The sequence below is a fragment of the Cynara cardunculus genome (assembly GCF_001531365.2).
Source record: "Cynara cardunculus var. scolymus isolate 2C chromosome LG 12, CcrdV1, whole genome shotgun sequence".
Taxonomy (NCBI): Eukaryota; Viridiplantae; Streptophyta; class Magnoliopsida; order Asterales; family Asteraceae; genus Cynara; species Cynara cardunculus.
The window spans coordinates 11,104,777-11,130,214 of NC_037539.1; the positions used below are offsets into that span (position 1 = coordinate 11,104,777).

At 31.4% G+C, this 25,438-nt stretch overlaps 1 protein-coding gene across 1 annotated transcript; it reads right to left on the reverse strand.

Annotated features, from left to right (window-relative positions):
* Positions 1 to 8,568: 8,568 nt before the first annotated feature.
* LOC112523208 (ADP,ATP carrier protein 1, mitochondrial-like) lies at positions 8,569 to 10,874 on the reverse strand. The gene is made up of 4 exons (XM_025132720.1): positions 10,733 to 10,874; positions 9,561 to 10,029; positions 9,099 to 9,473; positions 8,569 to 8,955 (listed from the first exon to the last, which is right to left on the reverse strand). The coding sequence occupies exons 2-4, from the start codon at positions 10,020 to 10,022 to the stop codon at positions 8,659 to 8,661; spliced, it is 1,134 nt and encodes a 377-aa protein (XP_024988488.1). The 5' UTR covers positions 10,023 to 10,029; positions 10,733 to 10,874; the 3' UTR covers positions 8,569 to 8,658.
* Positions 10,875 to 25,438: the final 14,564 nt, after the last annotated feature.

Genomic DNA, 25,438 nt, shown 5'->3' on the forward strand with positions numbered 1-25,438 from the left:
ACCTTCTTCAGTTAACTACATTTATATGAGGGGCAAAATAGTACCCTTTTTCTAAATCCTTTTCATTTTTTTTATATCAACTCTCTATCTCTCCCCAACGGACACCCACCCCACCCCACCCCTCCCCTCCCCTCACCTCAAACCTTCCGACAGAAGCTCCAACGAAACCTCATGCAAAACCTTCGATAACCTCTCCAGCCTAACCTCTGATGACATCCCCGACATGAACTTGGCCCCACTGCAAAGATAGCTCCCCCAACACTACTATGTTGTGTTCTTTAAGTGTGTTGTGTATGTGCGTTGGGGTGATTGATGAAGGTGGTTGGTGGAGTTTGTGTTTGCCGAAGGGACCAACAGCTCATCGTCTCCGTGAAGCACATACATCTCTGGCCACCGCCCACCATCATTAACCTGCAATCTTCCTCCCAAATTCTCCATTGACCTCCATCACCGTCATTGCCTCTGTAAAGCACCCACGATTATGAAAACCCAACGACTAGAACCCAAAAGCACAACACTCCGAGATGAAAAAGTACATCGTCTCCCTGTTACATCGATATACATATATAGGGGTTGATTATTTTGTTAACACAATAATTGGTATTAACTATGTGAATCAATCTTAACCCTTAATCCTTGAAATATATGGATTAAATCATGGAATATTTATAATAAATGAAAATTTGAACAAAAATAAACATTGGTGAACATTATAGGACATGGGTATTTGTGGAAAAGATAATAGCATATAAACACCTATGAAAAATCGTATGGTACACCTAAGAACACGATATGGTTATGAACACAATCTTATGAACGTATTATGGTTATGAATACATTTTTATGAACATCTATGAACACATATGAGCATATTTTTATGAATACCTTATGGTTATGAACATCCATGAACATCATTAAATATCATAAAAGTAACTCACAGATAAAAATTATAACATGTCATTAAATACCATAAAAGTAACTTACACATATACTTTCCCTACATCATTAAATCAAATATTTGAAGTAACCTCTACTAAAGAGTGAATCTTATTGGTCCAATAAGTTCACAAAGTTAACATCATATTATTGGTCAACAAAAGATCTTACATATACACACATATATATATATATATATATATATATATATACACACACATACATACACACATACGTACACCTGCATACATCACTTGCTAATGATATATATATATATACACACACACACACACATACACATGTACTCTTAGTAAACCACACAATGCACAATCTCCGACACATAAACACACACCCAACTCGATCATATCTCCATCTCCGACATTTCTGGTCATCGGTGAAACCCTCCACACCCACTTCTCCATCTTTGTTAATGAAAGTGTTATGTTTTTTTATGTCTCTGTGTGATGGGGATGGTGGTGGTGGTTCCAGTTTGACCGTTGGCGACAAGTTACGAAGGTGGTTGTCAGCAGGAGAGGTCACATCGACGGTTGTCATCAGTGGAGTAACCAGTGGGATGGGGAGGTGTCATAACCGGGTTATTTAATTTGCAAGTTTAGGGTGGAATTTTATAATGTAGTAAAAGTTGAGGGGGTGTTTCGAAAATTAGGTTTAAATATGATATACCTCCATCGCCTTAAAACATTATATTCATTTCTTCTTTTTCGTTGTTGTGGGGATAAGAGAAAAAAATAAAAGGGGTGTATGATATTTTGGTTTTTATAAGGTTCGAATAAAGCAAAAGCAGAAAAAAGAAGAAGAAGAACTAATTATGTGATTTTATTTGATAAATTTGTTGTTGTTAAAGTATTCATCTACTTGTGTTCACAAGGTGAGTTTTACTTTACAAGCATCATGATATGCTTTTATTATAAAACCGTATGGTTTCGATTGTGGTGTTTTTGGAAATAATTATTTGTTATGTGTTAGCATAAATTTGGATTTTGATATGTTGTTATCAACTGATTGAAATAAGGGTGATATAATCAGAAGAGGTATATATTGGGATAAGGGTGGCATATTCAGGAGAAATGTATAATTTAAAATAAGGGTGACATAATCAGAAGAGGTGTATACTGGGATAAGGATGACATATTCAATTTTCTGGAAATGATGATATTTTAATCATGGGCTATTGTTATCGCATCTTTATGATGCGATGAGATTGATTTTATCGCATGTGTCTGATGCGATGAGATTGGGTTGAAGTCAAAGTGTTCTTTTATCACATTCTTGAGGTACGACAAATGGGAGTTATCGCATCTATATGATGCGAGGAATTGTGGTTATTGCATCCTTGGGGAGCGAAAAGACTGTTTATCGCATCAGTGTGATGTGACAAAAGTGTTTATTGCATTCTTGAGATGCGACAAGTTTGGGTTATCGCATATGTATGATGTGACAAAAAGGGGTTATCACATCAACAATATGTGACAAGTTTGGTATATCTTGTGTTGATGTGACAAAAGATGTGATTATGTTGTTTAATACGATAAAATGGGGTTGTCTCATCTATATGATCCGACAAATGAAGGTTTGCTATAATAAATGATATTTACATATTATCTTTCAAAGATTGGCATTTCAAAAGTATTTTGGTGATTTTCACCTTGTAATTGCAATTAAGGGAATTCATTAGAGATCAGACACATATGGAAGGTAAAAGGAAGGGAAAGATGTGAAGGAAATTGTTATTGCTTTACATCTGTGAATTATTAGGATGCTAAATATGTACCTGATTTGTGAATTTGTGTTACTCAAGTCACGTAATTATGTTAGTATAAAGTTTGTATGTAGCCATATGTGTATTCTGGGACCAATGTGTACATTTGTATTTCATGTTATATGAAATATACATGTTTTATGCAAATGGGAGTTGGGGTGTTACAGGAGGGTTAATGTTGCAACAAGAGGGGGAGAGAGAGAGAGATAGAGAGAAAGGGGGACGACGGAGGTCGAGGTTCACCAGAGTAAAAGGTTAGGGATGACGTCCATGTGATTGTATGTATGTGTGTATGTGTGTTGGTCCTGAATGGGATGACAATAAACATGAAGTAATTATAGAAGAGGGGGTTGAATACAATTACATAGATTTTTTTCAACCTTTTAGTTCTTATTAATGAATATCAAGAATTAACACACAGGAATACAATACAGATTGTTGCGGAAGAAGAAATGGATAATATAATCTAAATAATATTACAAAAAGAATAACTTACAAGATTAACACAGAGAGTACTTGCAAGGAAATGAAGAACATTAAGATTTTTTTCACACACAATAGACTAGGGAGTAAAAGAAGAGAGAGTCGATTGCCTTGAGATGCACTTAGAAATCTTTCAAGGAAGTATTAGTTTGCATGGGAGATGCATATTGTCTTTTATACTACAATCAACATTAAATGCATGGGTACACTTGTCACCTGAGGATAAGAAGGTAGGGGTTGACTTGACCATTGTTGATATCTCATTTTCATCGTACATCGTGTGCATACAACACTGTTCATGCAGAGACAAACTTTTGCAGAGATATGGTCAGTCTATATGAAGATCTTTTTTGGTTGGATTAGTAGCTTCAAACAACTACTTACAAATCTTTGGTGCATGAAGATATTCCTTCAATCGGCTTATAGCTTTAAAATATTTCAAATTGCAAATCAGCTACTCTGGAGTCTTGGTGTGTAATTTAGATAATTGATCCACAGTATCGCATCGGTGATCTTCTGTCTTCACATCGGCTAGTCTTCCATTTTGCCAATGGCTTTAAGTATGTACCAATATACCAATATACAAAGAAACCAATAACTACTAAATGTTTATAGGATAGAGGAACAAATCAATGGGTAATCACCGAATCAATAGGTGACCCAACAATATATATATATATATATATATATGTGTCTCTCTCTCTCTCTCCATATATAATAGAGTTATTTACTGGTTTGGTCCTTTTAATTTAAGGAGTTTTACAAAAATAAGAAAAAGACAAAAGCAAAAAAGTCAAAACAAAAATAAATTAATGTTAAAAAGGTCAAAATAGTAAAATGACGGAACTATCCTCAATTCTAACGGATGGTTTCAATAGCCGTTAAAGTAAGGGACCAATTCGTTACAAAATGACATTCGATGAGTCCTAATCTGTAATAAATAAAATTTAGGGATCATTTTTATAAAAACCACCGAACCATAGAGACCAAATCCGTAATTTACTTTTAATTATTTCATATTATATTTTGTGATAAAACTTTAAGATAACAAATAGCATTACAAAATTCTAGATTATTCACATATATCTATAAATTGAATTTTTATATATATTTCAAATAAATTTGATTTTTATGTATTCAACTTGTATAAATTCATGGTTATTTGCTAATAATGTAAAACCCAATTACATATTAACTGAAACAAACATATGTATTTTTAATATGAAAACATAGTCAATGAAAATGATGTAGAACGTGTCTTTGAAATTCTCCGATCACGTTTCACAATCGTTATAGAGACAACTCACTTTTAGAAGGAAAAAAATATGTTACACGACATATTATATGCATTTATTTACATACATGATAATAGGGATGAATATTGATCTCGTTGCACCAATTGAAATTGCGAGAAAAGTCACCAATAGTGATAAAACGGTGATGGATGATAATAGTCGATTCCAACAATTTTCTTCCCTATATGGATAAATCAAATATACAGAAACTCACTTCACATTTTGAAAACCAATAATATGGATTCCAATGTTTAAAGGATATATAGAGAGAGAGGGGGAATAATCAAATACAAACCACTCAATTTGTACAAATCATGTAAATCACTTTTATTTGTCGATTTTATTGTTTAATTTTATTCATGAAATTGTTTAATCTTGTGAAATTGTTTCATATAATACATTTTTTTGATGAAGTTGTTTCATATATAATTATCAAATTTTAATGAAACTGTTTCATGTATTTCTTTAAAATTAAAATAACGAAGATGATAATATTCATGATTAACACCCTCTACAATAAAAAATGATTAATCAACCTCTCATAATTACAAAAAGATGAACAAAATAAAAAATTATGATTGGTCGAATGAGGTTTGTATGGTTTGTATAAATAACGTGGTTTGCAAAGTAAACCTCCTATATATATATATATATATATATATACGGTCAAATGCAAACCACCCTTATTTAGGAAAGGGTTCAAACGACTAAAATATGATAACACTTCTGGGCCTCAAAATTAATTAACAATAATAAAAATTAGAATAAATGAAAATTAATTGGTATTTGTCCATAATTTTCTGTTATCCTAGATTTATTCTCATCTCTTTAATTTGGTTATCATCATCATCAGAGACTTTTTATGTCAATGTGTCATTTGTCGATAATTATGTGATAATAGTGTGATAATTATCTGATTTTGTCGTGATAATCATGTGATAATGATTTGATAAGTTGAAGACTTTTTATGACGTGATAATCATCTAATAACTTTGTGATTTTTGTTGTGACAGTGATGTGATAATGTTGTGATAATTGAAAACCATTGATGATCACGTCTACATTCATCGCTCTGTCTGTTCATTATGTGATTTTGATGTGATAATTATTTGATACTTGTTAGCATATTATATGTATGAAATTTGAAAGTTGTGTTCCAGATGTTTGTGAAAACCTGAGGGGTATATTATCCTTTGTGGTAAGAAATGTGTTTATAAATTGCAGTTGTTGTTTTATTGAAGTTATATGTTATCAAAGTGATTGAGTATTCAAATGTGAGTTTTATAACAGGATTTGGTGATATTTACCCTGTAATTGCAAAGAAAGAGTTTTCTCAGTTGACCTCACGGTCTAATCCTCATTTTATGTTTTAAAAATATGCAATGCAGATCTAACTGGGTCCAGGGATAAGGAGGAGAGAAAAATGTGATTATTTTCCTTATGTGCTTAAACTTCTCTTTGAAAATCAACCTGTTAACTGGTGGATTTTGAGAATACATGTTGTTTATACATGTGATGTACAAGAAGATTATTTTGGAATTTTTGAGTTATAAATTATATATTATAAGTTTATTGTACTAGTGGAAGAAAAGTGGTGTAATTGTATTTCTTAATATATGAAGTACACGTTTATATGCAAATGTGGAATGTTACATAATTAATTTATTTTCTTTTACTTTCAATTATGGATTAAATAAATTTGAAGGCCCGTAAATATTCTTGCATATATATATATATATGTTATTTTATAACTCTTTTTATTTAATTGAATGTTGGTTTTAGGAAATAAGATTATTTAATTTGTAATTAATTATGAACAATTTAGTTGGTTAAAATAGTATAGTAATGTAATATATCAAGTTATTGTAAGAATAAAAAACTTGTGAATATATATACTTTGTAAAGTGCGTGATGCTGATAAGTCCACTCGATAAGATACAACTTTTGGAGCCTTATGGGTAAATATATGATTGTTAATTAGAAAAACTATATCATAAGAATATCCCTTTTTGATGTAAGAAATATTGTAATGGCTTTGAGAAAAATTGGTATTTACACCAAAAGATGTAAAATACTTTATATTATAAAATAAACAGTCGAAGCTAATAATATGGCACCATAAGATTTGTGTATTCTCAAATCTTGAATTATGGTGTTATCTGATTATCCATTTCGATAGAACTACGATATATTGGAAGAAAGGGGTAAGTGTATAAAAGGGGATGACATAATGCCTTACAAATTTAAAAAGCTCTGTAGCAACTTATTGGATTGGCAAACTTTTTTTTTGCAATAAATCAATCCTTATAAAGATTTATACAAGAATCATTTGTATTATCAGATCTTGAATGATGGTGTTATTTGATTATCCCACACCAGTTGAGTACATAAAAAAGAATGACATAAAGTTGACAAATAATCTTTTATATTATTAAAAAAAGAACCACAAGGTACATATCCAGTAACGTGATATCATGATATTTGAGTATTTTCATATCTCAAAATTGTGGCATTCTATGCTTATCCCACATTGCTGGAAAACGATACATTGGAAGTAGGGGCTAGGTATAAAAGACTAATTGTTATAAAAACAACTGCAACCAATAATGTGGAACTGTAAGATTGAATATTTTGAAATCTTGAATTGTGGTGTTATTTGGTTATCGTTGGTAGAGAAACCATAGATTGGAAAAAGGCGTTGAGTATATAAAAAGACGGGGAGGATGAGATACCTTTCAAAGGTACCCCTCAATTATAAAGTAAATGAATTATGTTGAAGGATGAAGTTGAAATATAGCACTAAATTGTAGGGACTAAAAGTGCAAATTGGAGAACAAAGGGTACCCCTCATTTAGATTGGTTGAAAGACTAGTAGGTATGTGTGTGTGCGTGCGTGCGTGCATGATCGTGGAAGTGAAGGTGGTGTAAAGGAGGAGCAAATTGAAGATTTGAGAAGGGGATTCAAGAGGTTTGGGGATCAATGTCAGGTGAGATCATCTTCTTCTTATGCTTTCCTTCTCTAGTGATGATTAAATTTTGTGTTGGAATGATTTAGGTTTAGAAAATGGTTTATGAAGTGGAAAACCTTTTGAGTGTTGAACTCCAACTGAGGATTTGGATTAGATCAATTTCCCTATCGTCAATTGAATCATAACTTTATGCAAACTTCTTGAATCGATAACATTTGGATTGTAATCCATAGATTGGTTGGTTAGATAGGTAAGAAAGGTATGAAGTACCATATGTTGATTATAGAGTCTCTACGTATGTTGTTTGGAGTGGAAATTGATGAGGAATTGCTTGGAGCTATGCAGCTCGAACAAGAAAGATGTAGGGGAGATAGTGAGTCCCACGGGTATTTCTGCAACCTAGGCCGCATGCTAGGTCGCGCAACTCATTGTGTCCCCGTTTTTGTTTTTTGTGTAGGGGTAGGTTTGGGGCAGTGTTTTGGTCCTTGTCTTAGGGGATTGCTAGCGGTTCAAATTGGGTTGTTATTGGGGTATTAACTTACTGTTTGAGTGGCTCAATTTAGGTATTCGGTTGGTGCGATCCTACCTAAGGGTGCATATTTAGGCTTGGATCTCAGGTGACTTTCCTCCTACTATTTTGTGGTAAACGACCATTTGCTAGTCGTGTTGATATTGTTTATTACATGAGAGCATGATGTTGACTATGTTTAAGAATTGTTTATTTCAAAGGGTGAGTTCTTTGTGTGTGTGTGTATACGTATAGTGCCGTTTTGATCAACGAGAGGTGTGTACCTGAATAAAGCATATAAATTCGTTTTATGCAACTCATAACAAGGGCAGATGTATAGCCTAATGAAATGGTTAACAGGTGTGCGTGACAATAAGGGTGATCAACCGTTGCAACACGTCAGTGTGTTTGAACTTATAACTGAATTATTGAACAACAAATCATGGATTGGAAATAAGAAAGTCATGTTCATGCATTGGCAATAAGCATGCCACAAAATAATGTAGTACAAGATGTATCAAAAAAAAAAATAAAAAAATATAAAATAATTTGCAAGAACCATCGAGTATGGGTCATAATCGACAACGGTCCTTTGAGAGAAAGCACGCATTTATTAAAACTATTATAATAAAATTTAAAATATCTTGTAAACTCTTGGTCATCGTAAAGGGGTTCAAACGTTGAAGCTTAAGCACCACCTGATCCATACTTCTTGCCGAAGATGAGCAGCTGCAATTTGTCGTAACCAGAGAGTACACCCGCACCAGCAATGGCTCGGAGAATGTTGGCACCCGCACCCTTGAACAGAGACTTTGCGCCTTCGTTCTTCAGGATCTGAGTAAATGCATCCATGGAACTCTTGTATTTCACCGCCTCCCCAGATGTCATCATCATTCTTCTGCGCACTGTGTCGATTGGGTACGATGCAAGTCCAGCACCATTCGTGATCACCCAACCAAGTGCAAAGCTAGCAAAGAAACTATCCTGAATAAATGCATCCAAGAACACTCCATCATCAAGATTTATATTTGAATGCCAAAGTTTCAATCTCATGGGCATAAACCCTTTTAAAGTGGTCCTAACTCTATGTAATTTGGGTTTGAAGACACAAAGTAGACCATGATTACCTGCAAGTCTCCGACGAGGATGACGGGCTTCAAAGAATCGTACAATCCAAAGTACAAACCACGGTAGACGATGATTCCAACACACGAAATGTTAAACCCACGATAAAGTCCAGCGATACCATCGGTTGCTAGTGTCTTCTTGTAGACATCGATCAAACCGTTAAACTGTCTCCCTCCTCCACCCTTCTTTGCAGCCTTGGCATCATTGGCCAAACGGGTTCTGGCATAGTCAAGCGAATAAACGAAAAACAGGGAAGAAGCACCAGCTGCACCTCCAGATGCCAAGTTTCCTGCAAACCATTTCCAGTAGCCATCTCTGTCTTTCTTGAAGTTGAAAAGCCTCTTAAAGTAATCTTTGAATGCAAAGTTCAAGGCCTGGATTTCCAAAATAACATAAGAACTCAATGGAATATTGAGTGTTATATAAATCAATCAAACTATCAAGATTTGAAGATTACTAGCCTGGGTTGGGAAGTAACGAATGACATTAGCAGTGTTTCCTCTCCACAATGAAACAAGACCTTCTTCTTTGATGGTTCTACCAAAACAATCACCAATGCCTTTGTATGGTTCAGACAACCTACCGGCCTTAATCATCTCATCCTGATTCTGAATCAAAAGCTTCACACGTTCAATGGGAGCAGCAGCTGTTTTTGATACGGCTGCAGATACTCCACCCATAAGGAAATCAATGGCAAATCCTGCAAAACCTTTTTCTGATGGGGCTTGAATGCATATCGAAGATGATGGCTTCATCGGATATCGAAAGGCAGAATCTGTGTGGCTTTCATTGCCGAAATGCCTACGATAGAGATGTGGCTGCTGTAAACCAGTTTCACAAGCATGGAACTGCATCATGTTAGATCCAAGAAGACTCCCAGCTAGCTTCTGGGATACACTTGGATGTTGTGCTTGATCAATCATGACTACCCTAAATATACATATAAATAAACCTCTTAGAATCAAAGATGAACAAATGAAGATTGTTTACTAAATGACTTTTTCAATAAACTGCCTACATCAATTTCGTCCATGGTCTCATTTCAAATAAAATAGTTCTTTTACCACTATACGCTGAAAAGTATACGTATAAAAGTATCATATCTTTTGTCCATGGTCTCATTTCAATCAGTTTCTGGTTCGAAAAGGAGGCGATTTCGACTGATTTGGTCTTACCAGAATCTTAAATGCTTCAACAAGGACAAACTAGAATCATGAAAGTCGGTATCACAAGTGATTTGTTTGATTCACTTCCATCAACAACACAGTAATCCAAAAAGGTACAAGAATTATATTAATCATATAAGCAAATCTGAAAAATCAAAGTTATTAGGAATTATAAAATATAGATATAAGAACACCATATAGATATGAGTGTGTGTGTGTGTGTATACCCGCACTACCGATCGACAGGCACGAGAAAATTTCATCGAAGTGGTGATCACAACCAAGAGCATAAGATCAATCAAATACATAGATTTATGGAATCAGAATCATCAGAAAGGATAACAACAATCGCAATGCCAATCATTTACAGCAAAATCAGCTTCAAACAAACTGAAAAGATCAACGAAATTGAAAAACAAAATTAAGAATGAATCCAATTGGTAATTGAGAAAACAGATTGATTTTACCTAGAAGAGATTATGATGATAATGGTATCGAGAGAATGGTTATGAAAATCAGGCAAAGCGAATTAGGCTTTTTAGAGAGAGAGAGAGATGATGCGAGAAGGAAATATTCATGGCCGACCGCTAACTCCGGCGAGTATTGACCATCGCCATGATTCCGGTTTAATCGGTTCTCAACTCAACCGATCCCATTTTTTTCTCAATCAACATTGCTTTCTTTACAAGTGTAATTTTTCGGGTTAAATAACAACCTAATTTTATAAATTTTTTTATTATGACATTTTATTTTTGTTTTTCTTTATTACAGTAATGAACTTTTAAATTATTTTTTATTAAGGCATTGTACTTTAAACAATCTACTCATAATAGCAATGGGTAACCTGTTATCTTTTAAACCGGTTAACCCTTTGACTTTTTTGCTTGTGTGGCTTTAATGAGGTGATGTGGATGACACATCATTTTGATGACCTAACTAAAATTAAAATACAAACCTATTTCAAATTATTATTAGTGATTTTCATTTTTCATTGCTATAATCTAAAAAACATTTAATTTTTTTTACTTTTTCTTATTAAGTTGCATTCAAATTAAATATTCTTAAAGTAAAATATTTATTAAATAAATATAAAACATTATTTTCGAGATATATTTTGTTTGTAAAAAATGTAACTTTTCCTATTTTATGTTATTCAAATAAATACATATCTTTTAAAGTTCTCTTTAAAATATTAACGAAATAAATTGTTATCTACAATTTTTTAATATTGTTATATTAATAAATAATTCAAAAAAATCTAATTAATTTAATATATTTATACGTCAAGGAAAAAGTTTTTGAACAAATATAATATATTCTTTAAAAGATAATATTTTTTTGGTAAAAAAAGAACAACTTTTTTTTTTCTTTTTTTTTTCAAAAAACACATTTTTTTTTTTAAAAATATTAGCGAGATAAGTTGTGTTCTACTAATTTTATTGATATTGGTATATTAATGAATAATTTAGAATTTTTTACTTCATTTAATACATTTATTAAATAATATGTAAAATATCTAAATATTAAAATTAAAAATACCATGTTTAATAAGAACTAGTAGATGCTATAATAAAATAATTTTTAAAGTACAGTGATGTAGTAAGAAAGTCACATCACTATAGTACATGTGGACAACCTACGTCGACAATGAGGTGGCATGAAAACCTAATATAATGGGTAAATTTAAATCAAAAGGTTACCCAATGCTATAATGGGTAAATTTTTCAAAGTACAATGTCCTAATAAAAAATAGTTTGAAAGTACATTGCTGTAATAAGAAAAACTGAAAGTACATTGCTGTAATAAGAAAAACTGAAAGTACAATGTTATAATAAAAAAATTTATGAAAGTAGATTGCTATTTTGTGCATTTTGCCCTAATTTTTCTGATTTTTTTCATACATTTTAAAATAATACTTGTTTCGTTCTAAAATAATTGTTCATAATCAAAATGATATACATTTTTAATTAACTAAATGACACTTTTATCCTTCTTGATAATTTTTTTTTCTTCATCACATGATCACGAGTAGAATGGGAAAATAGACATTTAGGGGTTGTTTACTAGACGTTTACCTGGTAAGTTCTTATTGGATAGTTTTTCTTAACGGATGAACATGACAAGGGTCAAAAATCTTACCAGGTAAGAGCGACGATAAAGATGAAGAGTCTTACTCGATAAGTGAGGGTGACGACTCTTATCCGGGTAAATTGTTGCATACGATACCATTTTGATATACTACAATCTTACCCGATAAAATAAATTGCAGTGTTAACTCCCAAAGATAAGCGCTTACCAGGTAAGCATTTAGGTAAACGGCTCCTTAATTTTTAAGGTGGACACAAGTTGTTTGGACAAACTAAAGTAATTATATGTGGAAACTTATTTGGAAACGAGTGAGTATGAATTTTTTTTAACTACGGGTGTCCAGGCTACTTTGTTTGCACCTTCACTAATCCAAGAGCCCTGGAGAATAGCTACGGAAATCCCTAGTGGTTATGAAGGATTTAAATATGTGAATTCTGAAGAAAAAAAATTCCAAAGACACAAACCTTATTGTTAGTTAAGCTAACCCCACAAGATTAATAACAATATATTTACTTCCAACTGGTTTTGTATTTTGAGATTTCAGTATTATTATTATTTTTAGAAAATTAATAAATTTAACGTGTTAACAAATTTTCAAACAAGCGGTTCATAAAATGATGATTTTCAACTGCTAGTGTATGATGGTAACTATCTGATTTATAGATTTTTCTAGAGGAAAAAACCACGAAATCTTCGATTTAATAAAAAAATATTGGAATTTTTGTTATTGTTGTGTTCTTGAGTATTCCTTATGAAAAAAGGGGGGTTAATTTCGGTAACTTATAAATGGTAAAAAGTATTACAGATTTCAATCCATTTATGTGAAAACCATGCAATTTGAATGATAAGTTATTGATGGCAAATCAGATAAAAAAATGAAACTGATTAGAGGGCTTAAATATCATCTAAAATACGTGGGAGTACATGAAGCACCATCAAATTAATCTCTAAGCTACCGTTTACCAAACATTTACCCGATAAGCGCTTGCCGGTAAAGTTTAACACTATCATTTACTTTACGGGTAAGATTTTAGTTCACCAAAACGGTACCGTATGCAACAATTTACTTGGTAAGCTCTTACCATGGTAAGAGTCATTGCCCTCACTTGCCGGGTAAGACTTTTGGTCCTTGTCTCGTTCTTACCGGGTAAGATTCTTGATCCTTACCATATTCATCCGGTAAGGTAATGTGACTTGGTGTTAATTAACTTACCCGAGTAAGCGTTTGATAAACGACCCCTAAAAGAGTTCTTGAGAAAAGAAATGAGTTCCAACAAATATTGAAGAGAGTTCTGAGTCTAGTCGATGTAGAACTCTAAGGTGTCCCCTTCAACAGAGGCTGGATGAGTAATATTGTCCCGAGCAAAGAATTCCTAGATTGTAGACCTTGCATCTTTAACCATGTCAGAATATGTGAAATTCAATTAGGTTATTATGTAAAAGAGTTATAAAGGGGAGAAGGAGTTTCCAACATCTATACTATATTATAAAACGAATAAAATAATTTATAAAAAACTCTTAAAAATTATTTTTAATGCATGAAATACTTGTTGTCAATGCATATTACTTAAAATTCAAGGTTACAAGTAAATTGTGCGTAAGTACAACTTATTAAAGCTTCATGTTWGAATTCGTGTAACTAATTACAGATAAACATAATCAAATACATGATAAACATCTTATTTTAGATATAAAAAATCTAAAATATAATTAGGATAATTTTTGAGTTCTAACAGAATAATTAATTACTATTTTTATTAAAAATATATTATTAAACCAAAAATAAATTAGTTTATTATTAAACCTAAATTACTTTGTAATAAAAAAAATTGAATTACAAAAATTACATAAAAAACGAGAATGTTAAATAGTTAATCCGATACCAATATCAATACGTTTTTTTTTTCAAAATTTTATGATATCTTCAAATTTACATTTCATATAAAAATAAAAACATTATTGATTTCTTAAAATCACATAAAACCGTATTATAATATTGACGAAAACAAATAATAATACATCAAAGGGAATATTCGTATGTGGAACTCTAACAAAATATATTAAAGTGTTACGAACGTTGAAACAATTTTTCATTCTAAAATTAAATCATTATTAATTTAATTTCATAAAGCGTTTTTATAATCTATACTATCTTATAAAACATTTGGCTAAAACTCTTAAAAACTCTTAAACTCGTTCATCCCTATCCGATTTCATCCCATATCTGAATTCGTGTAACTAACTGTAGATAATAAAACCAATATTTACTTAAAATTCAAGATTACAAGTAAATTATGCAAAAGTACAACTTATCAAAGCTCGATTTTTGAATTCGTATAACTAACTGCGGATAAACATAATCAAATAAATGATGAACATCTCATTTTAAAATATAAAAAATCTAAAATATAATTAGAATAATTATCGAGTTCCAACAAATTAAATAATTATTATCTTTATAAAAAAATTATATTATTGAACCAAATATAAATTACTTCGTTATTGTACATAAATTAAATTATAAAAAAATTGAATTAAAAAATTACACAAAAAAATGAGGAATTTCAAATAGTTAATTTGATACTAATATCGATATATTTTTGTCAAATTTTTATGATATCTTCAAACATATATTTTATTCAAAAATAAAAATATCATCGTTTTCTCAAAATCACATAAAGCCATATTATAACATCGACTGAGATAAAGAATAAAATGAAATATTAAAATTACGATGTATCTCGCTGTATTATGCGAGTACGCTTCTTGATTTCGCCTTTAATATATTAATTATAGAATATATCGACTTCTCTTCGCCTTTAATTCACTTCTTGATTTCTTTAATTTTTCTTTTATAATAAAATCGATAAACTGAGAACACGCAATCAAATTTAAGACTAAATTAGAGGGTGGTATCGCGCGTTGTGCGATGACAAAAATGTATTATTAGAAAATAAATATGTAATTTATTTGAGATGAAACTGTGATTTGTTAATTCATTGACAACTAATAAAATACAATGTAAGCCGTTGAATGTACTTGTAAAAAGTAATTGATGCAACGTACGATAAATGAATGAAAGTTGATCCTGTTGATTCTACAAACACTTTCCCAGAGAGTGTTCCTCGTTTTAAGCTTCGAATCGATATATTATGAACCTAAAATAGAGTCTCGCACAAAAGTTATGTGCATTTAAGCGTATACACCATTTGTTAGCCTGGTCATGGGCTTCCATAACGAATAGGGTATGGTCCTACACACCATGGCCTGCATCAATAATGCTCCGGTGTTGAAATTAAAGTTGTACGAAATGGTTAGTTGCAAATGCATATGTAGTCTTAAGAATTACACTGGTAGAACACAAAAATAATCTTTCAAATATAACTTAATGCTTGTTTTGCAACATATTTATTAAACCGGTTTTGAAATGGGCTGCACATAAAAGAAAACTATAATAAACCATCATATAAAGTTAGTTAATTAAATATAGAAAAAACAATTACATAAATTAAAAACACTATATTATAAGAACTCTTTTTATTATATATTCATACCCATATAGCCACCTTCGTAAAAAAAAATATGCTTTCAAAATAAAATAAAATATGTTATATAGCTAATGGTATCGATTTCTCTTGGTTGACATGTTTTCTAGCAAAAAACAGGGAGCTCTTTTGATTCAAGTACCATTTTCATTGTTTTCTTGAATAAGGTTCAACTATGCAGGTAAATGCAATTTTCAAATTTTGTGAACTTTTTGATTTTTGCAAATGCATTTATCTTGAACTGGAAAAGTCAAACGAGATTGGATACCCGGTTCTAATTGTCACAAGATGTGAATTCATTTTTCATGTACTATTTTATACAACTTTTTCTAGAAAATTATCTGTGATAATCCTTTATTTTTCGAAACCATAAACAACATTGGTTACCTAAGTATCATCATATTCCCTTAATTTCTGTGTTATTATCCGTTCAGACATGAATCTCAATATAATTTGATACTTTTAAACTTTCACGTTCTTGTTCATAAACATTATTTGTTTATAATAATTAAATTAACATTAGAGACGTTTTATAGACATATTATAAACGATATTACTAAAATTACATTCATGATTAGTATCGATTATGTTATAATTGTTAGAAATATAGTTGCAAGAAATACATATATATTTGTTCGTTCATAAACTTCCTTTATCCCAAATTTGGTATTCAAGTTTGTAAAATCTCTTTACATTTGTCCCACCAACTAACAACCAACTTTTTTTTGTTTACTCAAATTAAACAGAGGATATTTAAAACATTATATCATTAATGTTTTTTTAGTTATTTTTTGTTGAATGTTCGTCTTCTCAAAAATAACTCATCAAGAATATCTGAATGAAAATCAAGAACATAAATAACAAACTTAATAAAATAATAATAATATAATACTTATATAAACTCTAAAAAGAGCGGGATCCAAAGAAAAAATCAAAAATAAAAAACCTCAAAAATAACTCATCAAGAATATCTGAATGGATATCATGGACTACATTTTTGTTGAAATGTTTAATAATATGAACTAAAGATGCCAAAAAAAGTTAAAGGCTATTAGGAAGCCGTATCCTTTCAAGCTTTTGAAAATAGTTTAAACTCTTTATCTTCTGTTTGTATAATCAAAAATTTGGGGTTGTCTTTTTTCATCACATATCTTCATGATTCAATGTTGATGTCATTAATATGTAGTGCTTGCGGAATACATTGATAACTTACATTTGAAGAAGAGATTCAAATGGTAGAGAGTTGTAAGAATATAACGCTAACACCTTCAACTAATCTAGCGAATGATGTTTATACAAAAATTATTTGCTTACCGAGTACTGAAATTATTGGTATGCATTCTTCTTGCATTTTTGAAACATGATCCAATGGAAAGTTGGTGCAGAAGTAGATCCATTTAATTAGTATGCTTAACATTCAATCAAAAAAACGATAGACCATTCAAGGAGCACGGGTTTCATCAGAGATTGTTTGGCCTCACGTAATAATAGTGATAGAGACTTTCATTGGAGAGTACCGGCTTAACCTATATTGCAAGATGTATGTAAAATTTTTACATATAATAAAGAAGCATAATTAAAATATGTGGCATCAATTTCAAATATATACAAAATACAACTTTACAAAAGCACAAAAATACAAACAGTAAACAGATTACGTATCTCGATTTTAGGTCGATTCGGATTTTGAACTTCCGATTCGAGAACTGAAACCTAAAGCGGAACAAAAAAAAAAAAACAAAGAGCAAGCGATTAACACAGATTGAAGTTAAACATTCATTCAATTAGCAAGCGATTAACATAGATTGAAGGTAAACATTCATTCGATTAGCACAAAATTGAACAACGTACCTTTCAGTGAATCAGGATGCACAACGACGAGAAGATGGACGATGAACTCTGAACTCTGTAACGAGAGTGCATAAGAACGAGAAGATTTGGACGATGAACTCTGAACTCTGTAACGAGAGTGCATAAGAACGAGAAGATTTGGACTCTGAACTAGACGAGAAGATTATGACGAGAGCCGTGAAGGTGACGGTTTGGAATTAGGGTTTTAGATACCTTATTATGTTTCCCAACATTCAAAATCTAAATTTAATAACTATACGTTTTATCATCTAAATTTAATTTAATTTATAAAACATGTTAATTATGTTATGTTTTTCAAAAGAAAAATTCACTTAATAGCGTCGACTTCGCGACGCTATTGCTTTTCTAGAATTTTTAATTTTTACAAAATAAATTTCTATTTACTACAAACTATTAGACTTTTAGACAACTACTGTAACGACAAATCAACGCTGTTGATTCTTCCGAATTTAATTTCCAGTAGACATATTTTCATTTGCTTAAAACCTGTTTAAAAAATATATATTCTTGGCACTTACTGCAACGACATGTCATCGCTATAGCCTTTGTCGCTATTGATGATTTCTTGTAGTGTATATGACAATCTATTAAAACGCTTAAACACTTTTTAGGTGTTCTATAAACTTAATTTTGTTATAATTCTTACGTAAATAATAAAATGAAAGGTAAATAAAAGTTTTTAATACATTGATTATAATGAAAATGTTATATTTAATGTGATGAAATTATTTAAAAATAAATAAAAAATATAAATAAATAAATAAATGTGTAAGACGTCACAACAAAATCGGATTTATAGAACGTAAAAAAATACGCGTTCTAATAGACCGCTTTATAGGACCATAAAGTAAAACGTTCTATCCAAAGACGTATAATAAGTTTATAGGATGCTTTTGGACATCTTCACAAGTTTTGTAGCACACTTTTAATACAAAACGTCTCATTAGCAATTTCGTAGGGCACTATCTCTAATGAGTTTATAGGATATTTCTCAAAAATATTCTATAAAATTGCTAATGCAACGCTTTGTATTAAAATTGTTCTAAAAAACCTGTTAAAATGTCAAAAAACGTTCAATCAATTTATTATAAAGCTTTTAGGTAGAACGCTTTATATTTTAGTCCTATAAATAGAATCCTATAAAACGGTCTACAAAAATACTTAGAAATTAATATATAACGTAATATAAATCTAAATTTATTATAGTGTGGAATGTTGTTAAACTTCCTTTGTATTGGTATATTGAGTGATGATTGTTAAGAAGGTATTAACTCAAATAATTGGCATCAAGAATACAACCTTTATTAAACATTAACTATAAATAACTAATATAATATACAAGAAAACACCATTCGCAATCCACATTATAAAACTATATATATATATATATATATATATATATATATATATAAAGATTCAAACAAGAACACTTTTATTTTACGAGAGCACGAGAACACTTTTTTATCCATAAACAATCACATGTGATACTATTATTCGATTACATATGATACACAGAGACGTAGATGACTTTTGACCCGATCTAGGTTGTAGGCCAAATCGCCCTTACACCACTAAGTCCCCTCACATGCACTATCATATGTGATAAATGTGTTATTAATGTGATACTATAATACATCAATACCATCACATGTGATACTAAATCATAGACGCAGACGACCTTTGGTGCAACCTAAGTCACAAGGCACGATATCCACACACCACCAAGTCCCCTCAAGTGTATTATCACATGTGATAAGAATGTTCTCGTATTCTTGTAAAATGGAAGTATTACCTCCACCAATATATATATATATATATATATATATATATATATATACACACACACATTCTAAAAATGTATAATCCATCATTAACAAATATACATAAACCCCAATTGTATAAGCTACAAATTAATAGCTCAAACTATCAAGCTTATATGCTTTCTGCCATCATCCTAATATATATTACGAAAATAATTAAAAATTCTGTTAGATTATATTTTTGGTTTACTATAAAAGAGAGATAAAGAAAACTTACGTATCAAATTTCAATAAATCCGGTAAACCTAAAGAACAAATCCCTCACTAGAATCAATTCCCTTTTCTTTGACGTTTTGCCGCATCCGCTGCAAATTGAATACGCTACTTGTCTTGCAACTCTTCGCCCCAATATTACGTGGGGTGGCACTATTATCTCATTTCCATAGTCATCTTCAAATAAATCAGACTCCACGTACTTAACACACGGTATCTTTTTGGGAATATTGATCGGAACAGAATGTTCCTTCTTCTTCTTCTTACTTTTCGTCTTTAACTTGTCATCTTTCCATTCGGTGTGATTTTCTTGCATGCCATGTGCTTCAACCTCTGCAAAAGTCACCTCCGACTCATCAAATTCCTCGTCCATCGTTCGTGTATCATGTATGTTGGAAGAAAAAACGATGGCAAACGAAGGGGAATTTATATACAAAATGACGTTAAGGGATTTAATTGATCAGTGAAAGCAACCAAGATGAATCGTAGAAGGCACACTGTCGACATTATGTGTGATTACATGTGGGAGTTTATTATTGAGGGTTTTCTTATACTCATAAAAGTCTTTTACTTTTAATTGTACACAAAAACTTGTATACCAAACACTTTGTCAAAGCATTTGTACAAAGCAATTATGTGTCTAACAAGTTTTGTAATGGCTTTGATTTCCTTACACCTTCTATATATGTGGTCATTGTCAACCAAGTGGATTAGTTTATCTGTCTATTCTCTGTATGCTGTAATGTACGTTAATTTAATATCTGAATATGGTAATATTAAATATTATACCTTCTAATTACTATACTGAGATTCTTTTTCACAGATCAAAATATCTACATATTCTACTGCATTCGATCTGAAATTAATCCCTATTTTGTTGTCTTTTAGAACGTGAAGTATCATAACTTTACGTATAAGTCTATGCAGTATCGATGGTCTGCTTCGATTCCCCCTGCAACCCTATGGTCAGTTACAACAAATAAAACGTATACGATTGATTATTTAAAACGAAATACTTTTGATCTAAATTTGAAGCAAATACGATTGTAATTGTACAATTATTTAATAAATCCACTAAAAGCACTGATAATTTTTAATGAATATCCTTTATTTGACTTTTCAAGGTCCACTATTTAATTAAACTCCATTAATATTTTTCATTAAATCGTATTCATGTATTGATTTAAGAAAAAAAAAAGTACAAAAATAGTAATATTTTTACAAGAAGCAAATACTCCATTTTTAATCACTTTATAGTTAACAAATTCTTTGGATACGAACATGGTCGTCCCTTAGCATGTTAAATATGAGATTTTGAACAAGGCCCTCGAAATTTTGGGGCCCAAGTTTACATGTGATTAGGGTCTTTTATTGACTTTTGTAAAACTATACACGAAATTATTTAGGTTCAAACAATTAATTATTTGGTTTTAGGTTCGAATCATTAATGGTTTATGTTTAGTTTCATGTTGTTAATCGTTTTAGATATAGCCCATTTTTGTTCTTAACATATATATATATATATATATATATATTTTATCTCATTTATGTAATGTAATCAAAAATTTTAGATGCAGCTGGGCCTCCAAAAAGATTGGAACGTTCCTGGATACGGATTCTTTGTTTTTTGACATTTTTGTTGTCAAATTATGGGCCTCTTATAATACCAAAAAATAGACAAATATGACACAAATAATATATATAAATAATATCTAAAATATAACATAAAAATCAATCAACAAATTTGCAAATTGTGTGGTTATTTAGTGATAACTTTGGCTTTAAAAAAATGACGATTTTATTTTTGTTTCAATGACATTTAAATAGGAAATTTCGAACTGCAGTAAAAATATCTAAAATAAAAAAATGCATTTTTTAATCAAGAGAAAAAAAGCCAGAAGTCGGGTGAAAAAGCAGCCGAGAGGCGAAGAAGAAGTTTGCGAGTTTGATCGATTTGAGGTAGTTTTATGATCTAGACTTGTAATTAAGTTTTTCTATACGATGTATTATGTCCTAATCGTTTGGCGTAGAAATCGAGCCGTGTAAATGGCTTGAAAGCTACGACAAAAATCGACGGTTCGATATAGACATGTAAATTTTGGTTATTCTGTTTACAAGTTTGATCATGGCTTCAACTAATTATAGACATGTTAATGTTGGTTACGATAATCTTTAAAAGAAAATTAATTGGGTGAACCGTCGATAGAACTGGACGTTTAGTTAATTGAGCCGACTTAGGAGTTTAGCCAGGCCCGTTCCTGACATTTTATGGGCCTTGGGCGAACGTAAAAATAGGGCCCATTGCAAGAAACAAGACTTGTAGCGACGACAAAAGTCCATTTATCATTAGAAAGAGTATATACTAACATGTCGTCGTTATAACTTATGGTGGAAACATGTTATCGCTAAAAGGCGCATCGTCAAAGCTCACTTTTCTTGTAGCGACTCTCGGCAAGTACGAAAAAAAAGTTCAATAAATGTATTTCATTAGTATACAATTGAGTACAAGAAATGTTAATGGTTTACGGAGAAAAGAAATCCAACCCGCTATGCGAGCCGACTAATCTCAGGGCAACCACCTGCTTTGCAGGTAGCCCGGAGTCACCGTATTTGAACCTCCGCGACCACAAGTGGATTTTTGTTTCTTCTTGGATTTGAACCTGAGACCTTCTAACACTTTTGACCTTTGGAGTCAAACTCAAACCAATCAGACACCACCCTTGTGGTTACTTAAATTTACGTACTTCTTATTAGGTAATTTGAAACCAAGAGTATAAAAACTATGGTTGATAAATTTTTATAAAAAGTAAGAATTTTTTTAGTTCATAACAAGAAATATGTGATACAAAAAGAGAATTCGTGTGATGAAGTAATCGTGAGGGTCAATGAGAGATTAATAATAAAAAAGATTATCATTGTTTAGCCTAAGTATTGAGTAGTTAACTAAGGGGCCGTTTACCAAACACTTATCCGGGTAAGTGTTTATCAAGTCACGTTACCTCATCGGATGAATATGGTAAGGACCAAGAAATTTACTCGGTAAGAGCGAAACAAAGACCAAGAGTCTTATCCGATAAGTGAGGACGACGACTTTTACCACCAGTAAGCACTTACCGGGTAAATTGTTGCATACGATTTTGTTTTGATGGACTAAATCCTTACCTGGTAAGTAAACAATAATGTTAAATTTTACCGGTAAACACTTACCGGGTAAGTGTTTGATAAACGGCCCCTAAGATTTTGTTGGTTCATAGATTGACCAATACTTGTCAGAGATACTTAGCATTATGTTATGGCGTGTGTAGGTAGGATTGTTGACTAAGGTGATTTTGAAGTTGGGATACTTGCTTATATGAAGAGATGTTTTACGACTGATTTTATTTGTTTACGATGTTTTATAAAATTACGTGCTCGATGTGTTGTTTTTAGCATGAATGAAGTATTTTGAAATGTGTGAAAAGTTTTTATGTATTTGGTCGATAAAGATGGTGGAAATCACAATGATGTAGCCGGCATATGTTATGGAGTACCTGTGTAGCATGTCAATAGATGTTACTCGTTACATACATCATGAGGTATGCCTCTGTACTTGGAGATTCGGCGTTATTGACGATGTTACCTGGTACATGCATCGTGAAGTACCTCTGTACTGATCCGATTGATTTGAAATAGTACATGTAACGTGATGTATACCTCTGTACACAGAGAATTGATGAATCCGACTATGTTGACCCACGTAGTATTTGATGATTTGATGTGTCAAAATGATTCATTTGCATGCATGATTTTGACGATGATGTTTTCTCAATGCCTACATTATGTATTTTGAAAGATTTCTACGTCAAATTTTTTGCTTATGTAAACCATAAACTCATTAAGCATAAAGCTAGCTCAAGAATGTATCCGATGGTTTGATAAGGCTGAGAGCTTGAAGGGAAAGGAAAAGATCTAGCTGCCCTTTATTTTAATTCATTTGGTATTAAGGAGCCATTTACTTAAATGCTTACCCGGTAAGCGCTTACCGTTAGGAGTCAATATTATAATTTATTTTTACCGGGTAAGATTTTAATACATCAAAAGCGTATTGTATGCAATAATGTACCCGGTAAGCACTTTCCTGGATAAGAGTCGTCATCCTTCTTTACCAAATAAGACTCTCCATCTTTATCATTGTTCTTACCGGATAAGATTTTTGACTCTTGTCATGTTCATCCGGTAAGAGAAAAATTACCCAATAAGCACTTACCAGGTAAGCGTTCAGTAAACGACCGCTAAGTTTCTTTAGACAATATTATTTATGTAGAACTTTTGGTATCGAGTCATTTGTAAGACCGAAAAGTTGAAATATTTAAAAGATGCATAAATTCTGAGAGATGAAATTAAAAGAGAAATATTAAAACATTTATATAAAAAAATTTAAGAAAATTATATTATTTTAAATTATTATTCAGTAGTGGTTGAATCTTGTAGTGGTGTTTCCGTTTATGTTTGTTAACCCTTTCATTTTCCATATAAGTCAAACTGGTTTCTCGCAACCATGATTTTGTTTTACAAACCAGTTTGTGGATCTTTCGAGGATGCTTTAACAAACCAAGCTTGTTGTGATAAGATCATCTCGACTCTAATGAGTCAATAAAATGTCATTTTCGCCATCACTTTCCTTCAACCAGCTGTTGTATTTGTAAATGAACTGGTGTTTCTCTACACTGGCCGTCAAATATGACGATCCACTAGTCACACGTCAAAACTTTTAAGACTAATTTCATTTTATTTTCTCATTTAATAATGTTTAATATATATATATATATATATATATGTATGTATATCAATAACGTTAGATAAGTAAAATATATATTATTAAAACCGTCATTAAATTTATTTCGGGTAAATTGTAAATTTGGTCTTTATGGTTTATACGTTTTATTCATTTTAGTCCCAAAAATAAAATAATATAAGGATAGGATAGGATTCGGGATTTATATTTTTACACTTTTGACATCCTTTTTTTAACAAAATCAAAAAGATTTCGTTAACGTTATTGAGCTTGAGGATAACTTAGCCTTTTTATTCTTAATTGTCTTTATCATATAAAAAATAGAAAAAACGAATTATATGCATATACACGCACGCTAACAAAACCAGGGACCACCCTCCACCTTGCCCTACCGACTACTACGCTCCACCACCCCTGCTTTTACCGATCTCCACCACCCCTAGAAACAACTATCTCCTTCGTCCCTACTTCGTCGAGCACCCTTCTTTCCAACTGTGACCTTCTTCAGCCCCTCCATTATCACGACCGACCACTGATCTTCCCGTCTTCTTCGACATCACTATTTCATCAAGTCAAATATCAGTATCTCTCTCGCTTTACATCATGTTTTTTTTTGTTTGGGGTCTCTCACTGATTTTTCTCTCTCCCTCATTGATTTCTGGTTCATAAAGTTCATTTAGATTTTTTAGGGAAAAGCGAATGACATCCGTACTCCTTGTTAATGACATCCCTATATCTATATAATTATTTCCTTTTTGTATTCTTGTCTTTTTTTAATACTAATTTTGTTTTAGTTATGTTATTTAATTATAAATATATTACTATTATAGATATCATTTTTTATTCTGTAAAAAAATAAGA